Source organism: Chaetomium tenue, assembly GCF_020726465.1.
Source record: "Chaetomium tenue strain MPI-SDFR-AT-0079 chromosome Unknown F5144scaffold_3, whole genome shotgun sequence".
In the NCBI taxonomy this organism is placed as follows: domain Eukaryota; kingdom Fungi; phylum Ascomycota; class Sordariomycetes; order Sordariales; family Chaetomiaceae; genus Chaetomium; species Chaetomium tenue.
Window position 1 is genome coordinate 406,053 of NW_027117331.1, and position 25,017 is coordinate 431,069.

The following is a 25,017-nucleotide window of genomic DNA, read 5'->3' on the forward strand; positions in this document are numbered from 1 at the left end:
AAGAGATGGTCAGAGAGACTATTGCACTATATTGACGCCCTCTGTGCATGGTCGAGCTGTGTCACCATTCGTAGAATGTCGGCAGGGATGGGGCGCGGATAGAGAGGCAGGAGCAAAGGAGAGGAAGAGAAGGTATATACCTATCTTAGCAAACTTTTTTTTTTTTTTGCCGCTGATTTTGCAGGGCCATGTTGTTATTTTTTGAGTGTCAAGACTATCTCGAAGGGGAGCGAAAGGAGAAAAAGACGAAAGAAAAACCAAGTCAAAGACATCAATGATGGACAAGTAGAAGAAACAGGGAAAATGAGGTCAAGTAAAAGAAACCACCTATGTAAAATTAGAACTACAGTTTGAATTTCTACATATTTCTTTTCATTTTCGGTTTGTTTGCAAGGATGCCATTCAGAACTATGACTTTCTAACCCATTAAACCTAGGGCCGAAGCCTCTCTCATTCAACTCCTATACGAGGCATCTGAACAGGGCCAGCCGCAAGAAGGTATCGCATCAATATGATGGCTCTGTAACCTGAAGGCCGGGCAAATGGTGCCTATACCACGGCCACAGAACGTCGAGCGACCAACGGCGGAGGCGGCGCAGGCCAGCGAGAACCTGAAAGACGCCGATGGCAGAACCCGTGTTCCCAAACTCAACGCTGCCCAGTATCGTTGTCACGCCTTGGCGTCTTGTGCTCACGAGAAGCGACCAAGTCTGGCCTTGCACGACGATGCCAGGCAGAAATTCAAGGCTTTCTGCGACGTCTTGGCCGACGCACGACACGAGGAACTCCCAGTGCGCGGCCTGCCATATCCCCAGCTGCTGCTCGCCCTTAACCGTGTCGCCACCGTAACGCTTAGTTTCGATGCTGATACCTAGCGGGGACTGCTGCAAGAGTCGGTCGGTCGTCCAATTGAAGCAAGGATACGCCGCCGTTGGAACGTCATCATGTAGTGATATTGTAGGATCATCCTCGGGGAGGAAATGGAAGACATAGTCAACGCGGCTCGCAGCATCGGGGAACCGATGGTAGGTTAGATCAATACTGGTCGTCGTACAAGACAAAAAGTCGAAGATGCCTTGGTTCGGGCCATCCTGCATGTCCTGTACGAGCATCTCCAGGAGTGGAGAGTGTACGTGGTTGTTCCACGCCGGTTCGTCGCTAAGCATGCGTGAGCATTTGGCGGAGCGGGAGGCAATGAGCACGGCCCGACGGACGAGGTCTTCGCCGCCAAAACAACTGCCATGCCATGTGCTGTCGTCGCAGAACATGAGTTCCCGTAAACGATCGAATTGGCCGGTCGTCTCGATATGCTTCTCCAAAGCTTCCTTGGCCCTTCGAGGTATGATACCGTGTCTGCTCGCCGCATCCCCCACGTCCCCTAAGAGATGGCGAAGAGTTGGCGATAAAGATGTGGTCACCTTCATGAGCGAGTCGCGGACTAGGCGATGGCCCTCGACACCGTAGAGTGGGAATAGCTTAGCCGGGGAGTTCGACCGTTTAGATCGCTTGCTTGATGCGGAGGAAAGACTTGGCGTAGTACTGATGCGCCCTGCTCTACTTCCACTGGCCCTCGGAGTCGAGGGCTCCATTGTGGATGAGGGTGGTGAGAAGGCTTCGTGGTATCGGCGCTTGCGCGAGGTGCGCGCGCTCAAATCGAAGGGAAGCGCGTCCAGCCAAACTACGACGCTGCCAATAGATGTGTCGAAGCCCATGGAGTTACGGGGGCGGCTTCATAGACCATGATCTCGGTGTTGATGTCGGTTGCGCTTGTGTTCCCGTCGGGCCGCTCTCAGATGTTGGCGACCTAACATCGGCAAGGTGGTTGGTGGGGTGATGATTTGTCTTTTCGCAGAAGTTTCCACGGGTTCGCTTAATTAACTACTTTAGGTTAGCTGTTTTCAAACTAGCCCGTTTGGGCCAGGTCGCTCTCGGCCGACTGCTGTAAGCGACGAGAGAGAAGAAAATCTTAGAAGCCCAAAATCTATTTTTGACTCTCCTTGGCTTCTTTTATTGGCCTTCTTGATTCCCTGTTCAAAAATGGAAAAACACGTCGAAGAGATGTTGATACAAGGTTCGTTGAGGACAATGATAATGAATGTTTCCAGAGAGCAAGATCCTATGGAATGGTCCGCAGTGGGCGACGCATATCGCAATTGACGCCGGACTTTGACAACTTTCTGAGCTGCCTAATGAACCAAGAAACCTCTCCAGGCAATTTACTAGCATCTCTCCTTTTGTTCCTTTTGTGTCCTCAGCCAATATATTCTGCATACCCCCCAAATTTCGCATCCGCCTTGAGACGTTTCAGATCCTCGTCCCTGAGAGAAACCGCAACTACAACATCACCGTTGGGCGTTCTCGGCATCAAAAACACCAAACCTTCCACCGCGCGAAACCGAGACTGGCGATGTCGTCGAGAACATGCGCGTTATGGATGGAAGCAGACTTTGGACGCGTCTAGCAACAGCATGCGAAGCGGACGGAGACGCTGTGCGAGTTCTAGCCGTGCATTTCCATAACCACAAAATAGCCGTTGACATGAAGACTGCGCATGAGTTGAGGCGTGGCGGCCAACCTGCTGCCAGTGGAACGGCTTCTGCACAGCCCACCTAGGTACTTACATAGAGGGAGGCCAGACGATGGAAAGGCCGACATGCAGGGTGATCCAAGCGAACAATGAGCCATTGCTTGGAGTCATCCTACGAGAAACCAAGAACGGGTGTGAATAAGCGGGACAGGGAGAAAATGGTAGCTTTTCTGGACGGTGTGGACTGTCGTTTCGAATCTGGGGTTGGTTCTTTCTTTTTGGACACCCATCAAGCTCGTGGCCAAGTCTGAGAGACCGCTACGTTTACAGGACATAGGGAGCTCTTTGACGAGAGGATACACAGTCCTCCAGTTGATGTGGGCCAGAAGCTCCCTGATAAACTCGCTCTGTCAGCTGTCCCCCGCGATATCGCCCATCTAGATGACATAAGATCCAGGTCCAGCGTTGAGTGCTCCGGTTTGTGGCATCTCAACGTTTTGACAGTGTCTCGCTACATGACCTGGCTGTCCCTGGGTCCTGGAGACCTAATATTTCAATGAATCTTCGATACATCCGCTCCATAAGACCTGTCAAGCCGAGCTCCCCCACACCACCGCAGGAGTTTACCATCCCGAATACACCGTTCAGATGCTTCCGGGCAATATCGTGTTCACCCGCCGTCACCTAAATGAGCAATCATTAGTCATTATTTCAAGGGCAGCCGCAGCCCCGTCGTGCGATAGGTTCGAGGAAGACGTTACCTCGTCCAACACGAGGGCAAGAGATTTGGCAACCGTCAGGGTATTGACCGGGGCGGAGGTATTGCTCATTTCTTGTCGTAGTTTCTCAAGGCATATTTGCTTATACTGCAGAGCCAATTGTACAATGACGAGATTATCTGGCTGGGCCTGCAGGATGTAGCGGCATGTACTCAGAAGGACAGCAGCGACCATGACCGTGTCATCCGCGACGGCGAGGCCAACCCAATCCCGAAGCAGCTCAGTCTTTTGGTCTCCTGGACGGTTGAATAGGCCGCAGTGGCCAACAGTGAATGGCACGATTACGTGGACGTCTATGACCAAGAGTTATCAGCAGAGCTGGTAGAAGGGTGAGGGGTGTTGCACTCGACGCGGATCTTCTTCCTGTGCACCGATATGAGATATATGATGGTGATGGACATACAGTGATCGAGCAGATAATATTCCATCAGAGACAGCGGTCTTGCCAAGGATGAGAATGGGTCTTGGTTGCTGGTGAGCACGTGGTTTAAAGGGGCCAAAACAACCTCCCCAGGTACAACAAAGGCCTTGCCAACTGCAAGGGAAGGGGAAGTGGCTGCAGCTTTTCTATGCCCTTCTATTTGCTTGCGTCGTCTCTGGGCGTGTGCCTGACGAAAAGCGTGCGAATATGCCAACTTTTTGGACTCGGACGAAGGGGCTTCTGTTGGATTCGAGACAGCAACGAATCGGAACTGGCGGGCCATACTTGAGACCTGGCGGGGATAGGTCAAGGTGGCCCTTAGCGTTAATTAGGCGGTATTGATCTTGCAGTCCTGATGTTACTGCGAAGTTTCGTTGAAGGTTAAAGAATTCATAACTCCAGGTCGGACCAACAAGCCGAAACGCACCGCATTTGTCAGACGCCGGTCCCTGGCGAGCCTGGGTACCTGGCTGCCAAGAATAAGGATTGCCGGATCGGGATCTCGCTCGATACAAGATCTTGGCGACATCAACCCACACACTTGCGCGACAAACAAGACAGGATGAAATGCTGGTCACAAGGCGACAGGGTGAAGAGCAGCCACAATTTGTCAGACGCCGGACCATGCGAAGACTAAGGATTACCAGATCAGGATATTGCCTTGTACATTTCGGCAATGTCAAATGCCAAAGGATCATGGATTGCGAATATTGTTGACAACTTTGTACTGGTGGGGCTTGTAAGTCTCCGGTCAGGACTCAGGGCAGGGGTTTGCGCAGAGAGTGAAGCATATAAAGGACTCAAACCTCTGTGCTTAGTATAATCCTCCTTCCTTACCATCGCCTTCCATCCATCAACGCCACCAAGCATCACTTCTCCCATCATTCAGATCGCCATGTCCTCTCTGACGACCTCCATTCCTCCTGGCTCGTTGGTCCTAGTGACCGGTGCCAGCGGCTTCCTCGCATCCCACATTTCCCTTCAACTTCTGAAGAGGGATTTTAAAGTCCGAGGCACGGTTCGGGATCCGGCTCAATCTACGTGGCTTTTGGAAGGTTGCTTCAAGCCATATGCCGACACTGGTGCCATCGAACTTGTCTCTGTCCCTGACATGGGCGCTGATGGCGCTTACGACGAAGCCATCAAAGGGGCTGCTGCTATCATTCACACCGCCTACGTCACCAACATCGTTCCCGACCCAAACGCCGTCATCACCCCCATGATAGCGGGAATCCGGTCCATCATGAATGCCGCCATCCGAGAACCGTCTGTCAAAGTGGCCGTGTTTACCAGCAGCGCTGTTTCCGCCTCTCCACTTACGGACGGTGTCGACAACGGCGTCGTCGGACGAGATTCCTGGAATAATGCCGTCCTCGAAGCTGCATGGGCGCCACCTCCGTATGGTCTGTCCCATGCCGTGGCCAACTACCCCGCCAGTAAACTAGCCGCCGAGAAGGAGGTCTGGAAGTTTGTCGAGAACCATGACCTCCACTTCAACGTCAATGTTGTCGCTCCTGCGGGGCTGATAGGAGAGCCTCTGAACAAGAAACACGTTGAAGGGCAGGCGAGTTGGGTGACCCACGCTTACAGGGGTAACAAGCCGGTGATGGACCTTTTCCAAGCTTGTAAGAATTACTCCACCTCGCAATCGCTGAACCTCGGCAAAGCTGTGATCTGACTCTTGACCCAATAGCATTCTACGCAAATGTGAAAGACGTGGCGTTAGTCCATGTCGCCGCCGTCCTGGACCCCAACGTCAAGGGTGCGCGAATCCAATCCTGGGGTCACAGTGTCCATTGGAACGAGGTACTTTATGTACTACGCAAACTTCGCCCGGCGAAGGCATTTGTCGATGACTACCCTGATCCGCATCATTTGAAGGTATCAGTCGATCAATCGGAAGCTGTAGAGCTCCTGGAGAAGTGGTCCGACAACCCCGACAAGAAGGGATGGACGTCTTTGGAGGAGAGCATTTTTGACAGCATCACCAATCCCTACCTTGAGGATTGATGAGGGAGGCAGCAGTCCTTGGGGCGCTGTGTCAGCCCACCCTCCCCTCCGTAGTTGTGAGATAGTGGAATCTGAAGAGCTTATCCCCCGTCTAACCACACGATGTGCAGAGATGGAGGCATCAGGGGGTAGGGATGGTAGAAACATTTGGATGACGAGCAGAGGTAGATAAATATCGAGGTAGATCGAATCGGACTCCCTCGTAACAACGCTCTCTGGCTTTCCGGTAAACAGGTCCAAATCCACCATGGCCACCTTGCTAAGCACTGTCATGCAAACCTCAATCTCATATTCACGGGGACAGTAGCTATATTAATGATGCTGCACACTCGAGCATCCTAAGAAATCCACCACCCTAAGAATCACGCGCCGGTATCCATTGATAGCCCGTAAAGCCCCCTGTTTCAACCTCTCCAGGCACCCACTGACACACCCACACCACTATCAACGGCCCCAACATTCACTCAACCAATCCTTCTCACAACCGGCTCCCCGTCCCATTCCATGTCCATCCTCTTCCTCAACCCCGAATCAACCTTGGGCAGATACGGACTCGTAGCCGCATACGCCCGCCACGCATTACAATTCGGCTGCATCTGGTCCAGGTGCATCAGAGCCATGATATCGGACTTCCTCTCCAGGAACTGCACCCCCAACCCCATAGCCACATGCCAACCAATATGGCAGTGCATCAACCAACAACCCGGATTATCCGTCCGAAACGCCATCACCAGCCACCCCGAACCGGGCATCTGCTCAACATCCCTCCGAATGGGATTATTAAAATTCAGCTGCCCCATCATCGTCGCGGCATTAAACGTCCCCGCACCCGTCCCCAACACCAGAAAGTCGTGCCCATGCAGATGAATCGGATGCGGCAACGCGAACGTATTCTGCACCACCCAAAACGTCCACACATCCGCCGCCGCCACCTCCACCAGGTTCGACGCGCCCGGAAAACTCGAGTTGTTCTCCAGCACGTACTCCAGCGTCGGGTGGTCCCACTCGACGCTGATCGGCGTGTTGCGCACCCGCCACTCAAACACCTGCCCGCGCTCGTTGGTCGGGAACTGCAGGGAGACGGGCAGGGTGGAGGGCTGGAACTGGGCGGCGGGGATGCTGCGCGTGACGATGGGCGCGAAGCCTTTTTCGCCGTTGCAGGTGGCGGTGACGGGCGTGCCGCGGTTGGTGGGCAGGGCGGTGGTGCTGGCGCCGTCGTAGTGGAAGATGGCGGCGGGGAAGGGGTTGCGGGAATGTCCGCAGTTGTTGTTGCTTTCGAGGGTGGCGTTGAACCAGTAGTTGCCGACGGCTTGGTTGGCTTCGATGATGACGTCGTAGCGCTGGCCGACGCCGAGGAAGAGCGTGCTGCGGGTGACCGGGGTGATGGGGACGAGGTCGGTGGTGATCACTTTGAAGGTGTGCCCGACGAGGGAGACGGTGAAGGAGTTGTCGACGCTAGGGTTGGTGAGGCGGAGGAGATGCTTTTTGCCGGGGGTGAGGGTGATGCGGTCGTAGGCTCCGCCGGCACCGGCGGGGTTGATGTTCTTGCCGCGGAAGAGGACGTTGTCGCTGTCAGGGGGCGGGCCGTTGCTGACCAGCTCGGCCTTGAGGTGGAGGCGGTCGGCTGTCTCGTGGTAGTAGTCGCTGATGGTGTAAGGGCCAAGGTCGATGTCGTAGTCTGCCGACGCTGGGCCCCGTACGACGAGTGAGCCGACGACACCGTTGCCATACTGGTTGGAGTAGTGGCTGTGGTACCACGACGTCCCGTACTGGGTGACATGGAAGTCGTACGTTTTCATGTGTCCGGGCGGGATGGGGCATTCTGTGACGCCGTTGGCTCCGTCTTGATTGCTTTCACCAAACTGACGGATGCCGTGCCAGTGGATCGAGGTGCTAGATGTGTTAGTACTTGGATATCGGGAGGATAGAGCAGTCTCTGACGTACCCGTTGTCCTGCATGTCATTGTAGACATTGACAACAATGTAATCACCCCAATCAGCCTCGATAGTGGGACCAGGATACTGATCTGGACATTGTCAGTGATAAGGGGTACTGTGAGTGGGGGTCAAATGACTGACTGTTGATCAGCAAGGCCGGCTTCCGCACACCGTCGGGGCCCAGCCAGTTTGTCACGTTCGTTATGCGGAGGTCAACCTAGACAGGGCATTTTTTAGATGTATCATAGTAATTGAGGGGAATGCACAGACATACCACCCGAGTGTTGAAAGCCGGAGGAGTAGTGGTCTCATAATCGGTGTTGATGTTCCAGTTGTTTTTCCAGCAGCGGCGGTTCGTGGCATTGTTCTGCCCGCACGGCTGGCCACCAGGTATAATGGTCTGCCTTGGTTGAAGGTCGATGACCGGGTTCGGTTGGATGGGAGAGCATAGGATGGCCTGGGCAAACAACAACACAGCGCAGCAGGCCGCGATAGGATTAGGCACAAGCCCGCGCATGGTGAGAGACTGGGGGTCAACGCTTGAAAATAAGCAGGGAAGATAGAACAAGGTATGAACTGGAGAGCATATTGTAAGGATACAGCGGTGATCGTTGCGGTTTATATCAACGCCATCGTAGCTACCAACTCTGCCAGCCGAACCATCCATCCCCTCCTCGGCTTCGAACTATTGATACTCTGCATCTCTCCACGTTCACGTTACTAGCACGACATGGTGCCGTGTCCGTTCTGTTCCGTGTGGCCAACCCTCCCTCGATTTTCAAAAGAGTCCCAACGAAACGGGATTCAGCGTACGGCCACAGGGCGGGATGGAAGCCAGGGGTGTCTGCCCGTCCCCCCTGTCTCCCCTTGTCTTGACACCCCTTAGGCTCTCCCAGCGTGAACCAGGCTTTTCCGTGATGATAACTTTCCAAATCGAGGCCGCAGTTCGCGATAGATAGTGGATATCCGGGCCGAGGTGGCACACGCTGGGCCGTCTCAACCCCTGGTCTCGAAAGTTCTATGCACGGATCGCCCTATGAACATGGTTGGCAAGGGAAGACGAGGCGTTCCAAGCCACCATGCAAGCTGAACCAGGTAAAAGGAGGTGTCAATTTTGGTACCATGGATTGTCCACTGCGCGAAGATCCCAGGAACTTGCGTGCAGGACGGCTTGGGGAGGGGCGAAGGATGGCCGACATCGCCGACCCGCGTCTCGGGACCGTGATGTGCTTGGATGGTTCTTGCGGTGGCATGATCGTATCATCGACGATCTACACGAGGCTTCGAGCCGTCGGGCTTCGAACTGCATCACAAGTATGAGCTGGACATAGCACCGGGGATTCATCTTGATGCGCTACAGAGCCCCACGCCGATCCAGAATCCGAAACATACTATCGATGCCTTTGCATATTAGTAAATTAATAAGGCAAGGCAACACAATTCCCCACTTTGTTAGTATTCTTGGAGTTGCCGTAGAACAAGTGCCGGTGACGATGTACCGAGCTGAGGGGATGGATCATGTCGCGAAGCCTACCTGTAGGTACCTACCTATTTTTAGCACCTCACACCCACCGGGTCCAGTCCCGGGCTCCGACCGACGTTCAATCGTGAATGGCCCCCATAGCCATCCGTATTCGTTCTACATTCCCATTCCATATCAAAACCCGAGAGGACCTCGCACTCCCGGGCGGGTGTCACGGCGGACAAGTCGTGTTTCAAGCTGAGTCGCTTACGACTGTCCAATGCGGGCAGACACGGGAAAGATATTAATCGACACGCCTACTGTAACCCAGAGTAGCAGCCCTAGGTCCGGTCTTGGGAAGGTGTGAACCCTGCAAATACCGTGCGTCGTGTCAAGGCCCCTCGCTTGCCCAACTCGCCCCGAGTCTGCCTCTTGAATTGCCGAAGCTAGGAGGATTCCCATAGACTCGGCACCGAGACACCGGGTCTAGCACTTGCTTTATCGTGAGCTATTGTTAACTAGTGAAGGCGCGAACAATGCACGGATGGAGGCGAAACCGCAACGAAGGCCTGTGATAGGGGGTTGGGGATTTACCCGTCTGCAGCCACGGGCGGCACGATTTAACCGGGACGTGAAGGAGTTGCGACGAACGGCTGTCAGGAAAAGCCTCGGGAGCCAGATGTGATGCGTCTCGTCCGTTGACTGTAAGAATTCGGGGCTGTCTGCTGGTCCGTCGGGCGAGGAAACACCGCGCTTACCCCGTGGGAGCGCCCAAAAGATTGCGCCCATCGTTAGCGAGGGAGAACGGCATGGGGAAGTGGTTCTTTGGCGTTAAATCGAGGGCATGCATCAGTAAATAACACTTGGACCCGAGAACCAGGTTGAGAAATGTGCAGGTAATGAAGGTAAATTGCGCGATATTGGCAACCACAAGGAACCAAGGCGGGATACGGCCCTATGGTGAGTGTTTCCATTCAATTCCCTGGCGCTAGGAAATGAGGCTTTTATGACAAAGTAGTACAATTATGACTTCAGACCGTGAAGAAGGCTGAGTTTATGTGGCCGGAGAATTGCCTCCGCTAGCACAAAGTCCCTCTCCATGGTATGTTATTACATTCTACACAAAAGTAGGTAAATACAGAACACTTGAAACCGAACTGGGAGAACATTAAGTACCACCTGCTGGTGGTCTGACAACGAACGCTCGCGGGGTTGTGAAATCACCACCACCTACCCCATGTCCTTCCATCATATTCGTACCACGGTCGAGGCGATTTTCTGGGGCCTGGCTGCTCGGCAACCTTGAAAATCTCAATATGCTGAGCTGGGGGACCAAGCAGTTGAGGCAGATAAAAGACGCCCTTTGCAGCCAACCCGGTGGGATCAAAATCAAGATGGCCAACATGCTCGTTGCGAGTATCAACAAGGGGGTATCCCTCAACCTCGCTGCAGGCAAACTGGAAATACACACGATTTGGGTGCAGTGACTCCTCGGGCTGGTTCGGAGCATCCACCCTCTGTCGCTTGGCTCTAGCGGCCTGAACCCCGTATGGATCGGAGATTCCCCCCAGTGTGCGCTTAGTTCCTTTCGAACTGTCCTCCGGAAAAAAGAACTTTTCGTCGCTAAAGCCGGCAAGAATAGGTGGGCGGGGGAGTCCACCTTCGTCGTCCAAGTCATCCTCGTCCTCATTTTTGGGCTGTGCATCCCTAAGGCGCCCGACAGCGCTCTTTGACATACCAAGAAGCATAACCCCTTCAAACTGTCCGAGGAGAAACGAAGCCTTGACACCATGGGGACTCTTAGGGTGAGAGATGTCGATTCTCATGACCTCGTCGTCGGAGTATGGGTCGTTGTAATCTTCTCCTTTGGGTCCTTCCTCTCCGTGCCACCGCAGACGGTAGGAGCCAGGGAGGTGCTGGAGGTCGATAGGGCGGGGGCTCCCTTGTTGTTTGGCCAAGAGCTCATAGTACCCCTTACACCGGCGTTCCCATCTCGCTTTTTTCTCGGCTTCCTTCTTCTCCAGTCTCGCCCTTTCTTCAGCTTCCTCTTGTTCTTTTTCTTGTCTTGCGGTTTCTTCCATGGAGGCTATCTCGGCATCCACTTTATCTTCATTCCACCCGATGACGGCAGTTTCGTGGTGCCGCTTCATGTGCAGGCCAGGGGCTTTGGCAATGATTTCTTGGGCGAGGTTCTGCTTCTGAAGGCGAAAGTCGGCAAGCACCACTGGATCGGACGGCCTAGCGTCCGTTGTAATAATACTGCCATCGAGGTTGAGAGCAAGGTACTTGCGCAAAAATAGCTGCAAGTCCACATTGGCCTGGGCGCTGTGGATGTCGAATTTTCTGCTGAAGAAGGTTTCGAGCCTCGAGAACTCAGCCTCAATGCCCTGCTCCATGGTTGAAGCCCAGCCAACAAGTACGGTGCTCCAAGTCTTGAGAATTGCAAGTCCGGGGACAGAGGCAACCACTCTGTCAAGCTCTATTTTGTTGTTGTACGATTTGAACGAAAGCGGTATCTTGGTCTTCTCTTTGTCCGGCCGGCCGTGAGCATCAAGAAAGTGTTTTGCGACGAAGCGGGGCGGATCAGCGTTGGCCTCCTCTCCGTGCCCCCCTTCAATCTCAGCGAACATCTTGTCGCCAAGGCGTTCGCAGGCCGCGTCATATTCTGTACGAAGACGATCACGTACGGCAGCAACCGCGGGTGTTAGTTCTTCACACTGCCTCTCGTCAGCCACGATGGTTCCAAAAACGTATCCTGTAAGATTGCAATTCAGCGCACCTTTCCAGCAAGAACGGCTATCGTTAAAGCCGCCTTCAGGTCCGATTTCGGCGAGGACTTTTTGAACGACACGCCATAAAGATGCAATTGCGTGGTGGACCACTTGTTGGGAGGGTCCTTTTCCGCAGCCTCGGACCGGTCGAGGAGAAGCCGCCGCAACTCGTGTGACTGGGCCTGGGGAATGTCGTCCATACTGAAAATGTCCGTGTCCTCATCCTCGAAACCTTCTTCCGAGTCATCGCCGGAATGAGTGTAGGAGTTGTTGAAGTTTGAATTATGGCCGTAACTAAAAGGAGGGCAGTTGACCGGAGGAGGAGTTATCACATACTCGTCGGCATCCCGCCATCGGTAGTGTTGTTGAGGCATGCCGTTAACTAAGGCGAGTTATCAGGTGCCAGGCAGTTTTGCTTCGTCGTTTGGAAAAAGTTTGAGACCGAAACCTTTGAGTTTTGGCATCCAAGGGGAGGGATGCTCGAACGGGAAACGAGGTCCAGACACTGCTAATGTGATTGGCCTTCGCTTCCAGGGTATTCCCCACACTAATTTCTCAGCCCCTGTCCCCCACGTGGGCAACCGTGACCACCGAGATTGAACATCGAAAGCTCAGATTCGCAAGTATGCCTGGTATTATTTCGGTATTTGTGCGTACGAAACAGCTGGCACATTACGGCTAACGGTCACGGGACGCTTCCACATACAACCATGAAAAGATGACTTCTCTTAATGCTCGACGCCGATATAAATTTACACCAATTGCTACTCTCAAAACTTACATTTCCGGTCATCATCGGCCGAGTGACTCAGCCCGGGCCGCGCGACAGCAGAAATGGCCAACACAGGATGCCACACTGCGCCGCAACTGGCAACGACCAACTCTGTCTGAAACCTTTCAAATACCCCGGGCCTCGAGCCACTTTCCTCACAGCATTGCTTCATTCTCCAGTTCCACATTGCCCAGAGACACACCAAGACAAACAACAACAACCTCCACCATGGCCGACACATCGCAAACCAACCCCAAATCCGCACCGCCTCCCTCACCACCACCAACCAACCCCCACCCCCCCTACCGCGCCCTCCGCTCCATCGCCAAGTTCAAAGCCCGCTCCCTCGCCACCTCCAAAGACACACATATCCCCCTCCTCCGTCAAATCCAATCCCAACCCCCCGCCAACAACCCCCCCCTCCCAGCCGCAGCCGGCCCCACCGTCGTGCTCGTCGGCGACTCCATGCTCGAGCGCATGACCACCACCGGCGAGACCCCCAACTTCACCGCCCCCTGGCCCTCGCCCGCCATGCTCAGTGACACGGCCCTCACGGCCCTGGGAAAGTCGGTGCGTCGCCTCGATGGCTGTGTGTTTAATGCCGGGGTGGGCGGGGATAAGGTGCAGAATGTGGCGTATCGGCTTGTGGGTGGTGACGGGGAGGGGGGGTTGCCGGGGTTGTTGCCGATGTTGGCGGCGGGTGGGACGGTGAGGGTGTGGGTGGTGCAGGTGGGGACGAATAATTTGTCGGTGAAGAAGGGGTTGGTGGATCGGGATGTTGATGCGTGGGAGGTGTTGGTGGAGACGTTGTTGGGGGTCAATCCGACGGGTGGGGAGTGTAAGGTGTTGGTGACGGGGTTGTTTTATAGGAAGGATGTTTCGGGGGAGTTGGTGGATCGGGCGAATGGGAAGATTAGGGCGGTGGTGAAGCGGTTGCAGGAGAAGTATGGCGTGGAGAGGGTGGTGTTTCTGGCACCTGCTGCGGGGGTTAGGACGGAGGAACATCTGGTGGATCATGTGCACCTGAACTTGGAGGGCTATCAGCTGTGGATGGCGGGGCTGTTTCCCGCTGTCCATGCTCTCCTAAATTAGGGGGTAGGGAACCTAGAACGGTGACCGGGCCAAGTCAACAAATGAGAAAACCCGAGGAGAACCTCAGAGTGGTGAAAAGTTTAGCATTGGTATCTACCTATTCATGTAAAGGAGCACCGGGGATGACGTTTACGGTCTCGGTAGTAGAACGGGAATCACTCAATCATCAAATGCATGCTCAGCCCGCCGAATCCCCATTTGATATTATCCCCTGACCGCTCCTTGACAGCTTCAAGATGGAGCCAGTCCGAAGTATTTCAGAAGCTGTGCCCTGGTGGTTTCAATCTCACGGATCGGGATGTGATAAAAGGCAAAGAACCTCTGCATGACAAGCTCAAGTCACACAGGGGGTTGTTGGCAAAGTACCGAGGCAAGGTACAGGCAGCCGAGGGCAGGGGGCAAGGGGTGGTCGGGTAGGTGCATAAACTCTAAAATGACTTCATTCGGACCCAGCTCGAGTTTCAGTTGCCCTGGCAACAGTCCTCTCTCGGGTGCGAAGCTCAGGGTTAGGAGCCACGTTCCCTCCAGGGCGACCGACGATCTTGACGATCAGGGGGCAAAGGACCCGTAATATTTCATCATCACATCCACCTTCCGGAATTATGTGCATCATAGTTTTGCGGCTCTGCCTTGTATAAGTTGTATCAATCCTCACTGGGCTTCATAACGTTATTGACCATGGACATAACCATCTTAGGGTTACCGGCGTCCCAAAACACCAAAATCACAGCGCCATGGCCTCCCCAAGCAACATGAACCCAGGCATCCGCACCCGGTTCCTCATTATCGCAGACACCCACGGCATGCACTATCTCCCAGACACCAAACCCCTCCAACCCATTGACGTAGTCATCCACTGCGGCGATCTCACCAGCGACTCCCAACTCGCCGAATACAAAACGGCCATCCACCTCCTCAGCCGTATCAACGCCCCCCTCAAGCTCCTCATCCCCGGCAACCACGACTACACACTGGATACACCGACCTACCAGCACCTCCTCGACCACCAACCCTCAACCAAACCCCAGCAACAAGGACAACCACCCCCCACCCACGGCCGCCCCGACGCCGCCCACCACCTCTTCACCACCGCCCAGCACACCCACAACATCCACTGCCTCTCCGAAGGCACGCACCACTTCCCACTCGCCAACGGCGCACATCTCGCCCTGTACGCGTCGCCCTACACGCCCGCGTTCGGCGGCGCGCCGGGGTTCCAGTTCCCCCGGGAGGAGGGGCATGACTTTGATATCCCCTGCGGGGGAGCAGACGGTGGTGGGGGTGTGGATGTTGTAATCACGCATGGCCCGCCGCGGGGCGTGCGCGACCGGAGCTGGGCTTCTGGCGGGCGGCATGTGGGGTCGGCGGAGTTGTTTGCGGCGGTGGCGCGGGCGCGGCCGAGGCTGCACTGTTTTGGGCATATTCATGAGGGGTGGGGGGCGGAGGTGGTGCGGTGGGCGAGGACGGCTGTTGCCGCCTGTGAGGGGGGGGTGATGGAGAAGGGGGGTGAGGGTGAGGGGGGGTCCCCGGGCCGGCAGCATGGGTCAGTGGTGTTGGCGGATTTGGGGTCGGTGTTGCCGTTGAAGGGGGACGGGGCGGAGGTGGTGAGAGCCAAGGAGCGGAGGTTGGGCGAGTATGCGTGGGGGAAGTGCGTTAAGACGAGTCATTGTGCGGGGAATTCGCTGCCTGTGGTTAAGGGTGTGAGTACATTGTTCGTGAATGCGGCTGTGGCTGGGCAGCCCGTTAAGCCGCCTTGGGTGGTGGACATGGAGCTTCCCGAGGAGGGGAAGTGATTTATCAGATAGCAAAAGCTCTAAAAAACTCAGCAGCCTGCCCTGGTTACCAGCCGTCACCAAGTCATCCATCAAGCGGAGAGAAAATGCTATGAATCGTTACAGGTTGAGGTCTACTCCAACTTAGTCCGCTGATTAATAACCCTACATTGCATTATAAACGTACGCTACACACACCGAGACAATTCATCCACAGCCGTATTTAACGAACGGAAGGTAGGTATCTAGGCTGTAGTTCTCTCTCATCCCCATCCACCGCGATACCCCGGTCTCATCCCCAACTTCGAACCCTCCATAGATGATAGATCAAAAAGGAGACGTGGGCAAAAGAACATACAACACCGAGGATTCGCTGGTCGTCACCGACCCAACTACTAGTTCGGCTCTCACAAGTTTATCTAGGGGAGAGCGGACGGGATCCCGAGTTCTCTTGTGGATATGGTCGTATGTGACAGAGGTTCACGCAACTGTCGCGGATGAAAGGGGGTTCTGGTGCCCCACTCGAAAATACGACGACAAAAATACATACAACACCGAGGATTCCCCAGTCGTCACCGACCTGAGTACTAGTTCAGCGGTCGCCAGGTTAACTAGGGGAGAGCGGACGGGATCCCGTGCTTTCTGGCGCCTATGGTCGTATGTAGCAGTTACAATTCTAACCTGGGTTTATAAGGAGGTGACTATTACAGTTACGAAGCACTATTGGGGTATTGCCAATCCTAGCACGACACCGTTCCGCATTCCATGATATGTATCCCAAGACAATGGCAGAACTTCATATCCATTGATTATATCCCATGGCATGGGTGAGTGTGGCGGCACTCGTTGTCTGAGTACTACCAGAGGAAAAGCTCGACGTGGCGTGGATCGCCCGCCAACTGGTGACGGATGGGAACGCATCAATGCTAAGGGATTGGCCGCCAAAAGCTCCAGTAAGTTGGAAGCCGGCAAAAGAGAGCAGAAGACAGCATGTCAAATGCAAACAGGCATGGTGGCTAATATGTGCCCACCGAGACAATTCCTCTGTGGAAACGACGTGGTGCGCATCAAGGTTAGCCGGCCAATAGATGTAATGACAGCGGACATCGGCTGTGACCAACGGGGGGATAAGTTAGATGCGGTTTCATTTCAATGTTGATACACCTACGTGTAGGTTGAACACATGCACCGCCCCTTGAACCAGTCCCCTGGAATTTCCAGCCTGTAAGTGGCTAGGGCGCGTTTTGTATGAATCGAGTTGCATTCGTGCTTAATTTGATGATGAAATTGAGGATTATTACTCTATGTTCCTTTCCGTTCCAAGCTTGTATTGATCTCATCACACTATCCCACCGCAGCGGTTGTATCTTTCAACGGGTACCCTCGGAATGGTTCATGTAGGTATTTCGACGCTCCCAGTACCACCAGAGCTTCTTGTCAGTCTTGTAGGAACAGTAAAGTTGAATCATTGCCACGCGGAAGACCACCGCAGGGCAGTGCGTAATGCGCATACGGTATGGTGGCTGAACAGCCACAATAGACCAGTGTTAACAGTTAGTATGCCTCTTTGTGAAACATGACTACCATCCCCACGACACTATAAATACCACAGTATTGCCTCCAACGGCCATGTTTAGTTTCATTTCTCTCCACGCGACATCTCCACAACCACGTTAACTCCGGATACCCGCACCCGCTCCCAACGAAAATATGTTCTGGCGACCTTTCATTCAAAATATTTTTTTATTTCTTCCTCACCTTTTGTTCTGTTGTGTGGCAAGCCGACTAAAAAGACAAAGGCCCGGAGAAGACGGCGGATAAGACGGCAAGTATTCGTGCGTTTCGGTCGCTATCCTGTCCATCTTGGCTAAGGCGTCTTCAGCACGCCTGAGCATCTATTCGCCCAGCCTTTTTCTCTGGCTGAGACAACCATAGCGATAGGAAACTTGCCCCAAGCCAATCTCTCTTGTGGAATAACCACCATTAAGATTGGTTATTAACATAAATCGCATCTTCTCGAGGTTTATGAAGTCCCGTTCCTCTTAATGAAGCTCTGGACCAAGACGGACAGTGATGTATGTTGGTATGTGTATATTACAAATCTAGGTATCTTGGTACTTGAGTACTGCGGCTTTTCTTTTCGGCAAGATGATCAAATAAATACTACCTATATTAGGCCGTTCCAATCAACACTTTCGTTGGAAGCACATTGGGAACTACTAATCGTCATATTCCAATGCATACGTGCAAGTACTTGTGCACGGTATTTAATACGCTGTGTCATGCGAAAAGAAATGTCAAAATGACTTTATTATAAAGATGTACAAGTAATACAAAATGCATTGGATAGGTACCCAAATCCAGCCCGTCACCCACATGATCCACCCACAAATCTATTTATGAGCCACCATACCCCCCAAACGCCCCAAACATGCATGCAGTGAGTCTACCAGTGAGGAGTGTTGACAGCCAGGGCCATGAGGCAGCCGCCAATGAGACCGGCAATGGGGACGGTCATGACCCAGGAGAAGAAGAGGAGGCCGACACGCTTCCAGTTGACGGCCTTGAAGGTGCCGTTGCAGAGGCCGACGCCGACGGTCGCGCCCGTGATGCACATGGACGTCGACACGGGCAGCGCGTACTGCGAGAAGATCAGGATGGTGATGGCGGCACCCAGCTCCATGGATGAGCCACGGCTCGGCGAGTGGTAGGTGAGCTTGTTGCCCATGACTATGTTCGGACCATGTTAGTGACGGTTTTCTGTGTGTCCAGACTAAGGAGAGCAGGGAACTGGTGGACTTACCCCTCATGATGTTGTAACCGTAGGTGATGAAGCCGATGCAGATCATGGCGGCGGTGATACCCAACTGCCACATGGGAACGTCCTCCTTGGAGGCGCTAGGCTTGCCCTTGGACCAAGCGGCGTACATACCAGCCCAGACACCGACGGCGTTGCCGACATCGTTGGCGCCGTGGGCGAAAGAGGCGGTGCAGGCGGTGATGACCTGGACGTACGAGTAGAGATGCTCCACCTCGTTGGGGTACTTGGGGGCGTGGCTGTAGACGCGCTGCATGCGGCGGCCCTCGGGGGAGTTGTGGATGCCGACCTGGGCGGTGTGGATATCGTAGTGCATGCCATAGAGCAGGGCAACGACGATCTGGGCCGGGATGCGTTTGACGATGGCGATCAGGTTGTGCGTCTCATGGATGGAGCCGGCGCCGAGGCTGTTCTTGTGGAGCGTGCGCATGGCCCAGCCGAGGGGGCCGCGGCTCTTGCGCAGATTGGCGTTGTGGCGCTCTTCGGCATCCTTGAGCAGCTGCTGGTATTGCTCGTAGGTGTATTCGATGGAGGGAGCAGCGGCCTTCTCGCTATCCGAGCCGGCCGAGGAGCCGGCAGGGACCGGCTTGATGTCGTCGGTGGCCAGGTCCTTCACCTTCTTCTCAGAGACGACGTCCACGTCGGAATCAGTGGACTTCTGAATGACGGCGTAATCGGGAACCTTGGCCTTGAGAGTCTCGGCGCCGGGCGGCGCGGGACGCTTGAAGAGAAGAGGACCCTGGAAGATCATCCACAGCTTCAGGGTGTGGTCCTTCTTGACGACCTTGGCGTGGACGAAGGGTACAAAGAACAAGGCGGCCAGAAAGCAGAGACCGAAGCCGACGCCAAGGGAAACCGAGGCAATGTACCACGCGGGCTTCTTGTCAAGGCCAAGACTCGGCGAGCCCTTGTAGACGATGGAGAGCGTGCAGACGGTGCCGGCGATGAGGAAAAAGAACGGCGAGGTGTAGACGGCCCACGGTACAGGGTTCCGGCGCATGTGGACCAGCACCTTGATGAGCATGAAGATGATGCCACCGAAGCAAGCGGAAATGAAGGGAGCCATGCAGAGGCCGGCAAAGATGGCACCGAGGCCAGTGCCCTTAGCCCAACCCCATTGTACGTTGCTGGCACCAACTGCAGCGACACCAACACCGGCGATGGAAGAAACGAGCGAGTAGGTCGAGGAAACGTGGGCCGAGTTGCGCGTGCACCACATGACCCAGATGGCGGCACCGGCGGAGGAGCAGGCAAAAGCGAGTAGCTGAACGCCGGCGTTATCGCCAAAGGCTTCGCTGGGGATGATGCCGTTCTTGATAGTTGAGGCGGTTCTTGCGCCGACAGCGAGGGCACCGGTCAACTCGAAAATAACACAGAGGCACATGGCCTGTCTGTAGGTCACGGACCGAGACGAGACACTGGTGGCCCACGCGTTGGCAACATCGTCTAGAAGCAGAGGTCAGATAAAAGCGGATCACAGCGAACACCTGATAAGGGAGGGGAGGGGGGGTGTGTGGTGGGTGAGGAAGAACTGGAGCATGGAGGGAAGGAAGGAAAGAAAGGGAAGGCATCACGCGTCACGTACTGGCACCATTGTTAAAGGCCTCAAGGAGGGCAAAGATGGTGCCGATGGCAAAAACGTAAGTGTAAGCGTCGAGCATGTTGGCGGCTGTCGACACCGAAGCTTGCTTGAGCAGGAGTCGGCGAGTCGCTGTACCGGCGCTGGAGATGGGAGTGGGTTGAAGGAGAGAGTTTCCGTGGTCAGAGGAGGATGGGAAGTGCTGGAAAAGATATACCACAGCATGGTTTCGAACTAGGCACACTCTGCCTGCCAGGCCCCATTGCAACCTGTTGCAGCGCACAGCGCACGTGGTGGTGCTCGGATCATCCACCAAACATGGCCATGTCGGTCTCGAATTGAGTCGAATCCTCCATTTTTTTTACTGTCTCAGCCCTGGTAGCCCGATGCCATCACCGAGGCAGCAAGGGGAAGGCGGGGTGCTCCATGCAATATTCGCCATGGAATGCAAAAGGCTTGTCTGAATTGGATGCAACCGATGCAAGCTCGCAGCACCCAAAGATACCAATCGAAAGGTGAAACGTGCTTTCAGCGCGGCCTGTGATTTGTTCCTTGGCATGTGGTCTAAGCTTTCGAAGCTTTCAGGTGGCTTTCACAAGCCTCGAGAGTAACCTCGTTGACCACCGGCCCGCCTCCTGCCAAGCCCAGATGCACCCAATCAAATCATCGTCTGCCCACGGAGAAGGACTGTTTGGGGCTTCCTCTCTCTTGGCGTGGCGGCGCGGCATCGAATGTTTGCGAGGCAGACCCTGAAGTTATGTAAAGTACCGGCGTGGTGGATCGCTTGGAATTGCTTGGAATTGCTTGTTCCTCGGATCGGCCTTGGCCGCTCGACTGGGCAACAGCAGCTGGCAACTTGGGGGCCATCTCTGCGTCCTTGCTCGGTGAGGTCGGCCTGAACTCCAGGTTGCAGCGCTGTGGCGTAGACTCGACCCTCTCGGCCCCCCCGGATTTTTACGTTTTACCGTCAACATGCACGCTTGCGCCAAGAACAACCTTGCCTACAACCCGTGCCGAGACCAACCCAACCCACTGTCTAAGGCAAAGTATCGGAGCAGGTCGGTGTTCGCATCGAACCTTCGAAGTTCTCCAGCACGGGATCTGGTGCCACCACCCCCCTGTCAGGTTCTAGACTCGATCAATATTCCTGGTCCTGCCATGGCAAGCACGTGGACAAACCCCCAATCGGCCGTTCGTTCCATCTTTTGGTTGCAGGAAGCTGAAAGGGTAATCCAGATCCAGCTCCATTAGGTATTTATTGCCTTACTGCGCGGACATCGAACGAATTAGTCGACGTTTCCCGGAGTTCGCGCACATCCTCTTATCCAGATAAGAGAGAGTTAGGCGCCTTCCCCTCTTCGCCTTTCCCTCAACTCCCCGGTCTCGGCCCCCAAGCCAATTACCTAATCGCACCTGAACTTCGAGCCCAGAAACAACTGAGTCACCAGCGGCCATTTCGCAACAGTTGAGTTATACCTGAGGTATTTACCAAGATTCCGAGTCGCCTACGGAGTATGTGTATGAGATCGAGGTTTATTATCGCCCACCGTTCTGAGTACGCGAATTGCTTCTTGATCCCATCGCTTCCGTCTTTTACATCCCGTGATGGGATCTGAGATGTCGCAAGCGAGAATGGGCTTGGCGTGCTGTAGTCAGCGAGCGCTCAAAACTTCAGGTTCCTTCAGTCCCCATCACAAGTTTGGGGAATGAATGGTACACTTTCTACTCCCAAAAACCGGCCACCAAGTTTCCCGTTGTGTAACACGGGGCCTATAACCGCATCTGTTTTATCTGAGTGCCCATTCATATTTTTAGGTTGGCACCTACGTAGCATGAATGCCAGAGTTTGAGCCCAAACAAGAATAAATAATTGCGAACCTCTCAGTGGCCCGTTGCTCGAGTAACCCTGGCCTCGGGGTCGCGGGCCTGCTTCAGAACTTACAACGGCAGGCGCCGCCGCGTAGTTGTTGAGCCAATAAGAACCGAACCTAATTGGGGAGTCAATAACTTCCTTCAAGGTCTTCGTAGCAACGCCTATCCTTCCTTCCCTTCCCGACATGCACACTGGAAAACATCAAATGCTTTGACGTCACACTCGCACAGGGCCACATCCTTGAATCAACGTTCAAGCTCTCACCTGACTTCGCAATATCTACCTTCTCAAAACAACTTACCTCACTTTCATTCTCTCAGCCACCCAGCACCATGCGTGTCACAACATTTATCGCGGCATTCCTTTTAGCCTCAGCCTCTGCGGCTCCGGAGATGGCCATCGAGAAAATACGGGAGCGTGAGCTCTGCGTAAGTTTCCACCGGCAGCCAACTTGTTTTACACTCTTTCAGCCAATATGAAGGCATTCAATTCATCTTTGATGGCGCTGAAACCGTCGCTAATTTTTCCAACTCAGATGTGTTCAGAGATTGATTGCAAAGGGCCCGCTTGCTGCGACAATGGGACTTGTTAAGGGCCAGTCGAAAACAACTCCGGGGGCATCGACGGCTGGATATCGAAAGAATTGTTCACCGCAGGCCGCTATCCATCGCATCCAACTTATCCCCCGTTCTGTTTACAACGCCGCCTTTTCCTCGGTACTGTTAGCATGGGACATGGGAACCTGAGTTTTGCCCCAATCAGCCTAGGTATCCAGGACAATCCGATCAAGAAGTTACTATAATACTACCCATTCCAAGGGCCGACTTAATGACCCCAAGATCACTCTTGGCCACCCCTGAATTTTATGTGGTCCTCCCCCACTGCTCAGCCGGAACAACGTCCCCACTAGCCTTGACAACACAAAAACACCCGCCCTCCCGTGCACCGAGCGATGGTCAGCGAGGCGTCGACGAGTTGAACGGTACGGATAGGTCTAAGGTGGTCTGGTTGGTGGCCTGAGTCTACGCCTGTTGCGGTTCACGTCACGGGTGTGGTTAGTTTTGGCAGTGTAGGGTGTCAAGGACAAGAGGCAGTCATATGGCAAGAGGGCACGCGTCTTAGGTCGGAGAAAACACCTGGCCAGCTGTGTAGGAAGAACAAGATTCACAAGCCTTGCAGGGAACCAGAACACTGTGTTCACAGATCGGCACCGTGACCAAGTACCTAACGAAGTAATCTACATGTCATCTCCTCTACCCTCACTCCCTACCTATATTTATCAAACTGTCGCCCAATCTCCAACATACTCTCGGGCCACCAATCCCGATCCCTATTCCACAAACACCCCTCCCACCCCTCACACCTCCTCACCCCGACAAACCTCTCCAACTCCCACGCCCCAATCCCCCCAATCCACCACACATTATCCAACAACATCACCAACACCAACCAATGCGCAAAGATCTCCACCGCCAACTGGTGCGCCACACTCGGCACCTCCCCCATCCCCACCCCCACCTCCTGCATCTGCATCAACCCAATCATCTCCTCAATCAGCCCCAGATACGCCGTCGGCACCTTGTGCACAAAGGACATGATGGTGCGCCGCGGCAGGTGGGAGGGGATGGTCGACGTGATGCTGGCCGTGTATTTGCGCAGCCAGGGCGAGATCTCGGCGAGGCGTTCGGCGGCCGCGTCGTCCACGTGTTGGAGGTCGAGGGGGAAGGCGTGCTGGAAGTGGTGGGGGTGTTGGTGGGGGTATTGGTGGTGGTGGTTTGGGGTGGGGGAGGGGGTGGAGGGGTTGGGGGTGGAGGCTGTGGGGGATGAGGGGGGCGCGGGGAGGAGGGAGGTCGTGATGATGGTCCTGAGAATGCTGAGGGCGCTGAAGCAGGCTTGGAGGGCGGTGGTGGTTTGATCGGGGGTGGTGGTTGTGGGTTGGGTGAGGGCGTAGATCTCGGCGGCTTTTTCGTCGAGTCGGGCGAGGGCGGAACCAACTGTGGCGGCGAGGATGGGGCCAAGAGGGTGGCTGGTGATTGTGAAGGTCCTGGGTTCCAGATCCGGCGGGGCGCGAGACGGTGCTTTGTATTCGTACTGTATGGTAAGGGCAGGGGGTGTGCTGGCTGGGCTGGGCTGGGGCGAGTTTCTGAGCAGGCCCGCATATGCAACGCGGACCGCACGGAAAAGGCTCATCCACTGCGGGTTCCCGGGCATGGTCAGATCGAACAGCTGTGGGTCTTCCCCGAAGGGGGCCGTTTTCGCTAGCCAGATGCGGGCGGCGTGGCTGGCCGACCCGTACATGCCCATCATGGCTGCGTTGGCAAGGACGTGGTCGTAGTTCTTGGCCTCCTGGAGCGTTGCTTGAATCTCGTGCAGGGATTCTGAGTGGTAGCGTTGGGCTAGCGACAGGAGCTCGATCACTTGGCTGCGGTCTGAGGCTTCAGGGGGCGTCGATGTTTGGCTGATGATGTCAGAGCACTTGCAGGTGGCCGCAAGCGCTAGCACCGATCTCATGAGGGGCTTGCATTGGCAGGCTAGATTCGGGATGCCGATCTGTAGGGTGTACTTGTCGTGCTCGCCAACGGTTGAATGCTTGCTGGTGTGCTCGAGGTAGTGCTTGAGCAGCTCAAACTCTGCCGGCGGCAGCGTCTGTTCCAACCAGGAGAAGTCGGGCGGCTCTGTCCAATAGTCGGTGTCCTTTTTCTTGCGGTACTGGCAGGTCAGGTTCATCTTTTCGCACCTCGAGCATCTCGGTGTGCCCTCGTCGCACTGCATAACCGCAAGTCAGCGACTGGTCCCACTCCCACACTCCCACTCGTGTCCGCTGCGTGACAGGCATATGTATGTACCTTGATTCTGCGCACTTTGCATTTTGTGCAGCCGTATCTCGACTTCCTGTGCGGCCTGCGTGTCTTGTGCTGATGAACTGGCTCACTCTCACTCCTCCCAGAGCCCGCAATCTCGTAACCCTCGTCGGCCTCGTCATGGTCCATTTGACTAAGATAACTTTGAAGCGAGCGTGACATATTGGTAGATGCTCGCAAACATACGCGTTGATTTGGTACCTGGGTAGTCACTGGTGCCACCGTGATAGTTGGGTGGTGGTTGGACTGGGATGCAGGGGGTTTTTGAGTCTCTGGCTGTTCTTTTTGCATCTTGAAATCATCACCAATCGGCAGGAGGAGATTGCCAGTTAGTCAGCTCCA

General features: G+C 54.7%; 9 protein-coding genes across 9 annotated transcripts; 3 read left to right on the top strand and 6 right to left on the bottom strand.

The window, feature by feature from the left end:
• Nucleotides 1-168: 168 nt before the first annotated feature.
• Nucleotides 169-1,831, bottom strand: F5144DRAFT_565708 (uncharacterized protein). The gene has a single exon (XM_066788509.1). It carries the CDS (start codon nucleotides 1,710-1,712, stop codon nucleotides 507-509), a length of 1,206 nt encoding a protein of 401 aa, XP_066644166.1. The 5' UTR covers nucleotides 1,713-1,831; the 3' UTR covers nucleotides 169-506.
• A 946-nt stretch (nucleotides 1,832-2,777) lies between these two features.
• On the bottom strand, nucleotides 2,778-4,127 carry F5144DRAFT_565710 (uncharacterized protein). Its single transcript, XM_066788510.1, has 3 exons — nucleotides 3,710-4,127; nucleotides 3,289-3,599; nucleotides 2,778-3,211 (listed from the first exon to the last, which is right to left on the bottom strand). Exons 1-3 carry the CDS (start codon nucleotides 4,008-4,010, stop codon nucleotides 3,017-3,019), a joined length of 807 nt encoding a protein of 268 aa, XP_066644167.1. The 5' UTR covers nucleotides 4,011-4,127; the 3' UTR covers nucleotides 2,778-3,016.
• A 495-nt stretch (nucleotides 4,128-4,622) lies between these two features.
• F5144DRAFT_600664 (putative aldehyde reductase 2) lies at nucleotides 4,623-5,737 on the top strand (the record flags this gene model as incomplete). Its single annotated transcript, XM_066791089.1, has 2 exons — nucleotides 4,623-5,352; nucleotides 5,421-5,737. 2 exons carry the CDS (start codon nucleotides 4,623-4,625, stop codon nucleotides 5,735-5,737), a joined length of 1,047 nt encoding a protein of 348 aa, XP_066644168.1.
• A 464-nt stretch (nucleotides 5,738-6,201) lies between these two features.
• F5144DRAFT_591208 (Cupredoxin) lies at nucleotides 6,202-8,192 on the bottom strand (the record flags this gene model as incomplete). The annotated part of the gene is made up of 3 exons (XM_066790240.1): nucleotides 6,202-7,630; nucleotides 7,683-7,764; nucleotides 7,946-8,192. The coding sequence occupies 3 exons, from the start codon at nucleotides 8,190-8,192 to the stop codon at nucleotides 6,202-6,204; spliced, it is 1,758 nt and encodes a 585-aa protein (XP_066644169.1).
• Nucleotides 8,193-10,277: 2,085 nt separating this feature from the next.
• On the bottom strand, nucleotides 10,278-12,325 carry F5144DRAFT_565711 (uncharacterized protein). Its single transcript, XM_066788511.1, has 2 exons — nucleotides 11,917-12,325; nucleotides 10,278-11,854 (listed from the first exon to the last, which is right to left on the bottom strand). Exons 1-2 carry the CDS (start codon nucleotides 12,280-12,282, stop codon nucleotides 10,358-10,360), a joined length of 1,863 nt encoding a protein of 620 aa, XP_066644170.1. The 5' UTR covers nucleotides 12,283-12,325; the 3' UTR covers nucleotides 10,278-10,357.
• A 212-nt stretch (nucleotides 12,326-12,537) lies between these two features.
• Nucleotides 12,538-13,951, top strand: F5144DRAFT_565712 (SGNH hydrolase-type esterase domain-containing protein). The gene has a single exon (XM_066788512.1). It carries the CDS (start codon nucleotides 12,627-12,629, stop codon nucleotides 13,770-13,772), a length of 1,146 nt encoding a protein of 381 aa, XP_066644171.1. The 5' UTR covers nucleotides 12,538-12,626; the 3' UTR covers nucleotides 13,773-13,951.
• A 357-nt stretch (nucleotides 13,952-14,308) lies between these two features.
• Nucleotides 14,309-15,657, top strand: F5144DRAFT_619395 (metallophosphoesterase domain-containing protein). The gene is made up of 2 exons (XM_066791967.1): nucleotides 14,309-15,241; nucleotides 15,284-15,657. The coding sequence occupies exons 1-2, from the start codon at nucleotides 14,507-14,509 to the stop codon at nucleotides 15,563-15,565; spliced, it is 1,017 nt and encodes a 338-aa protein (XP_066644172.1). The 5' UTR covers nucleotides 14,309-14,506; the 3' UTR covers nucleotides 15,566-15,657.
• A 2,112-nt stretch (nucleotides 15,658-17,769) lies between these two features.
• On the bottom strand, nucleotides 17,770-20,419 carry F5144DRAFT_610725 (phosphate transporter). The gene is made up of 3 exons (XM_066791671.1): nucleotides 19,948-20,419; nucleotides 18,348-19,808; nucleotides 17,770-18,274 (listed from the first exon to the last, which is right to left on the bottom strand). The coding sequence occupies exons 1-3, from the start codon at nucleotides 20,021-20,023 to the stop codon at nucleotides 17,991-17,993; spliced, it is 1,821 nt and encodes a 606-aa protein (XP_066644173.1). The 5' UTR covers nucleotides 20,024-20,419; the 3' UTR covers nucleotides 17,770-17,990.
• A 2,661-nt stretch (nucleotides 20,420-23,080) lies between these two features.
• Nucleotides 23,081-24,804, bottom strand: F5144DRAFT_487021 (uncharacterized protein; the record flags this gene model as incomplete). The annotated part of the gene is made up of 2 exons (XM_066785579.1): nucleotides 23,081-24,580; nucleotides 24,661-24,804. The coding sequence occupies 2 exons, from the start codon at nucleotides 24,802-24,804 to the stop codon at nucleotides 23,081-23,083; spliced, it is 1,644 nt and encodes a 547-aa protein (XP_066644174.1).
• Between the last annotated feature and the right edge of the window lie 213 nt (nucleotides 24,805-25,017).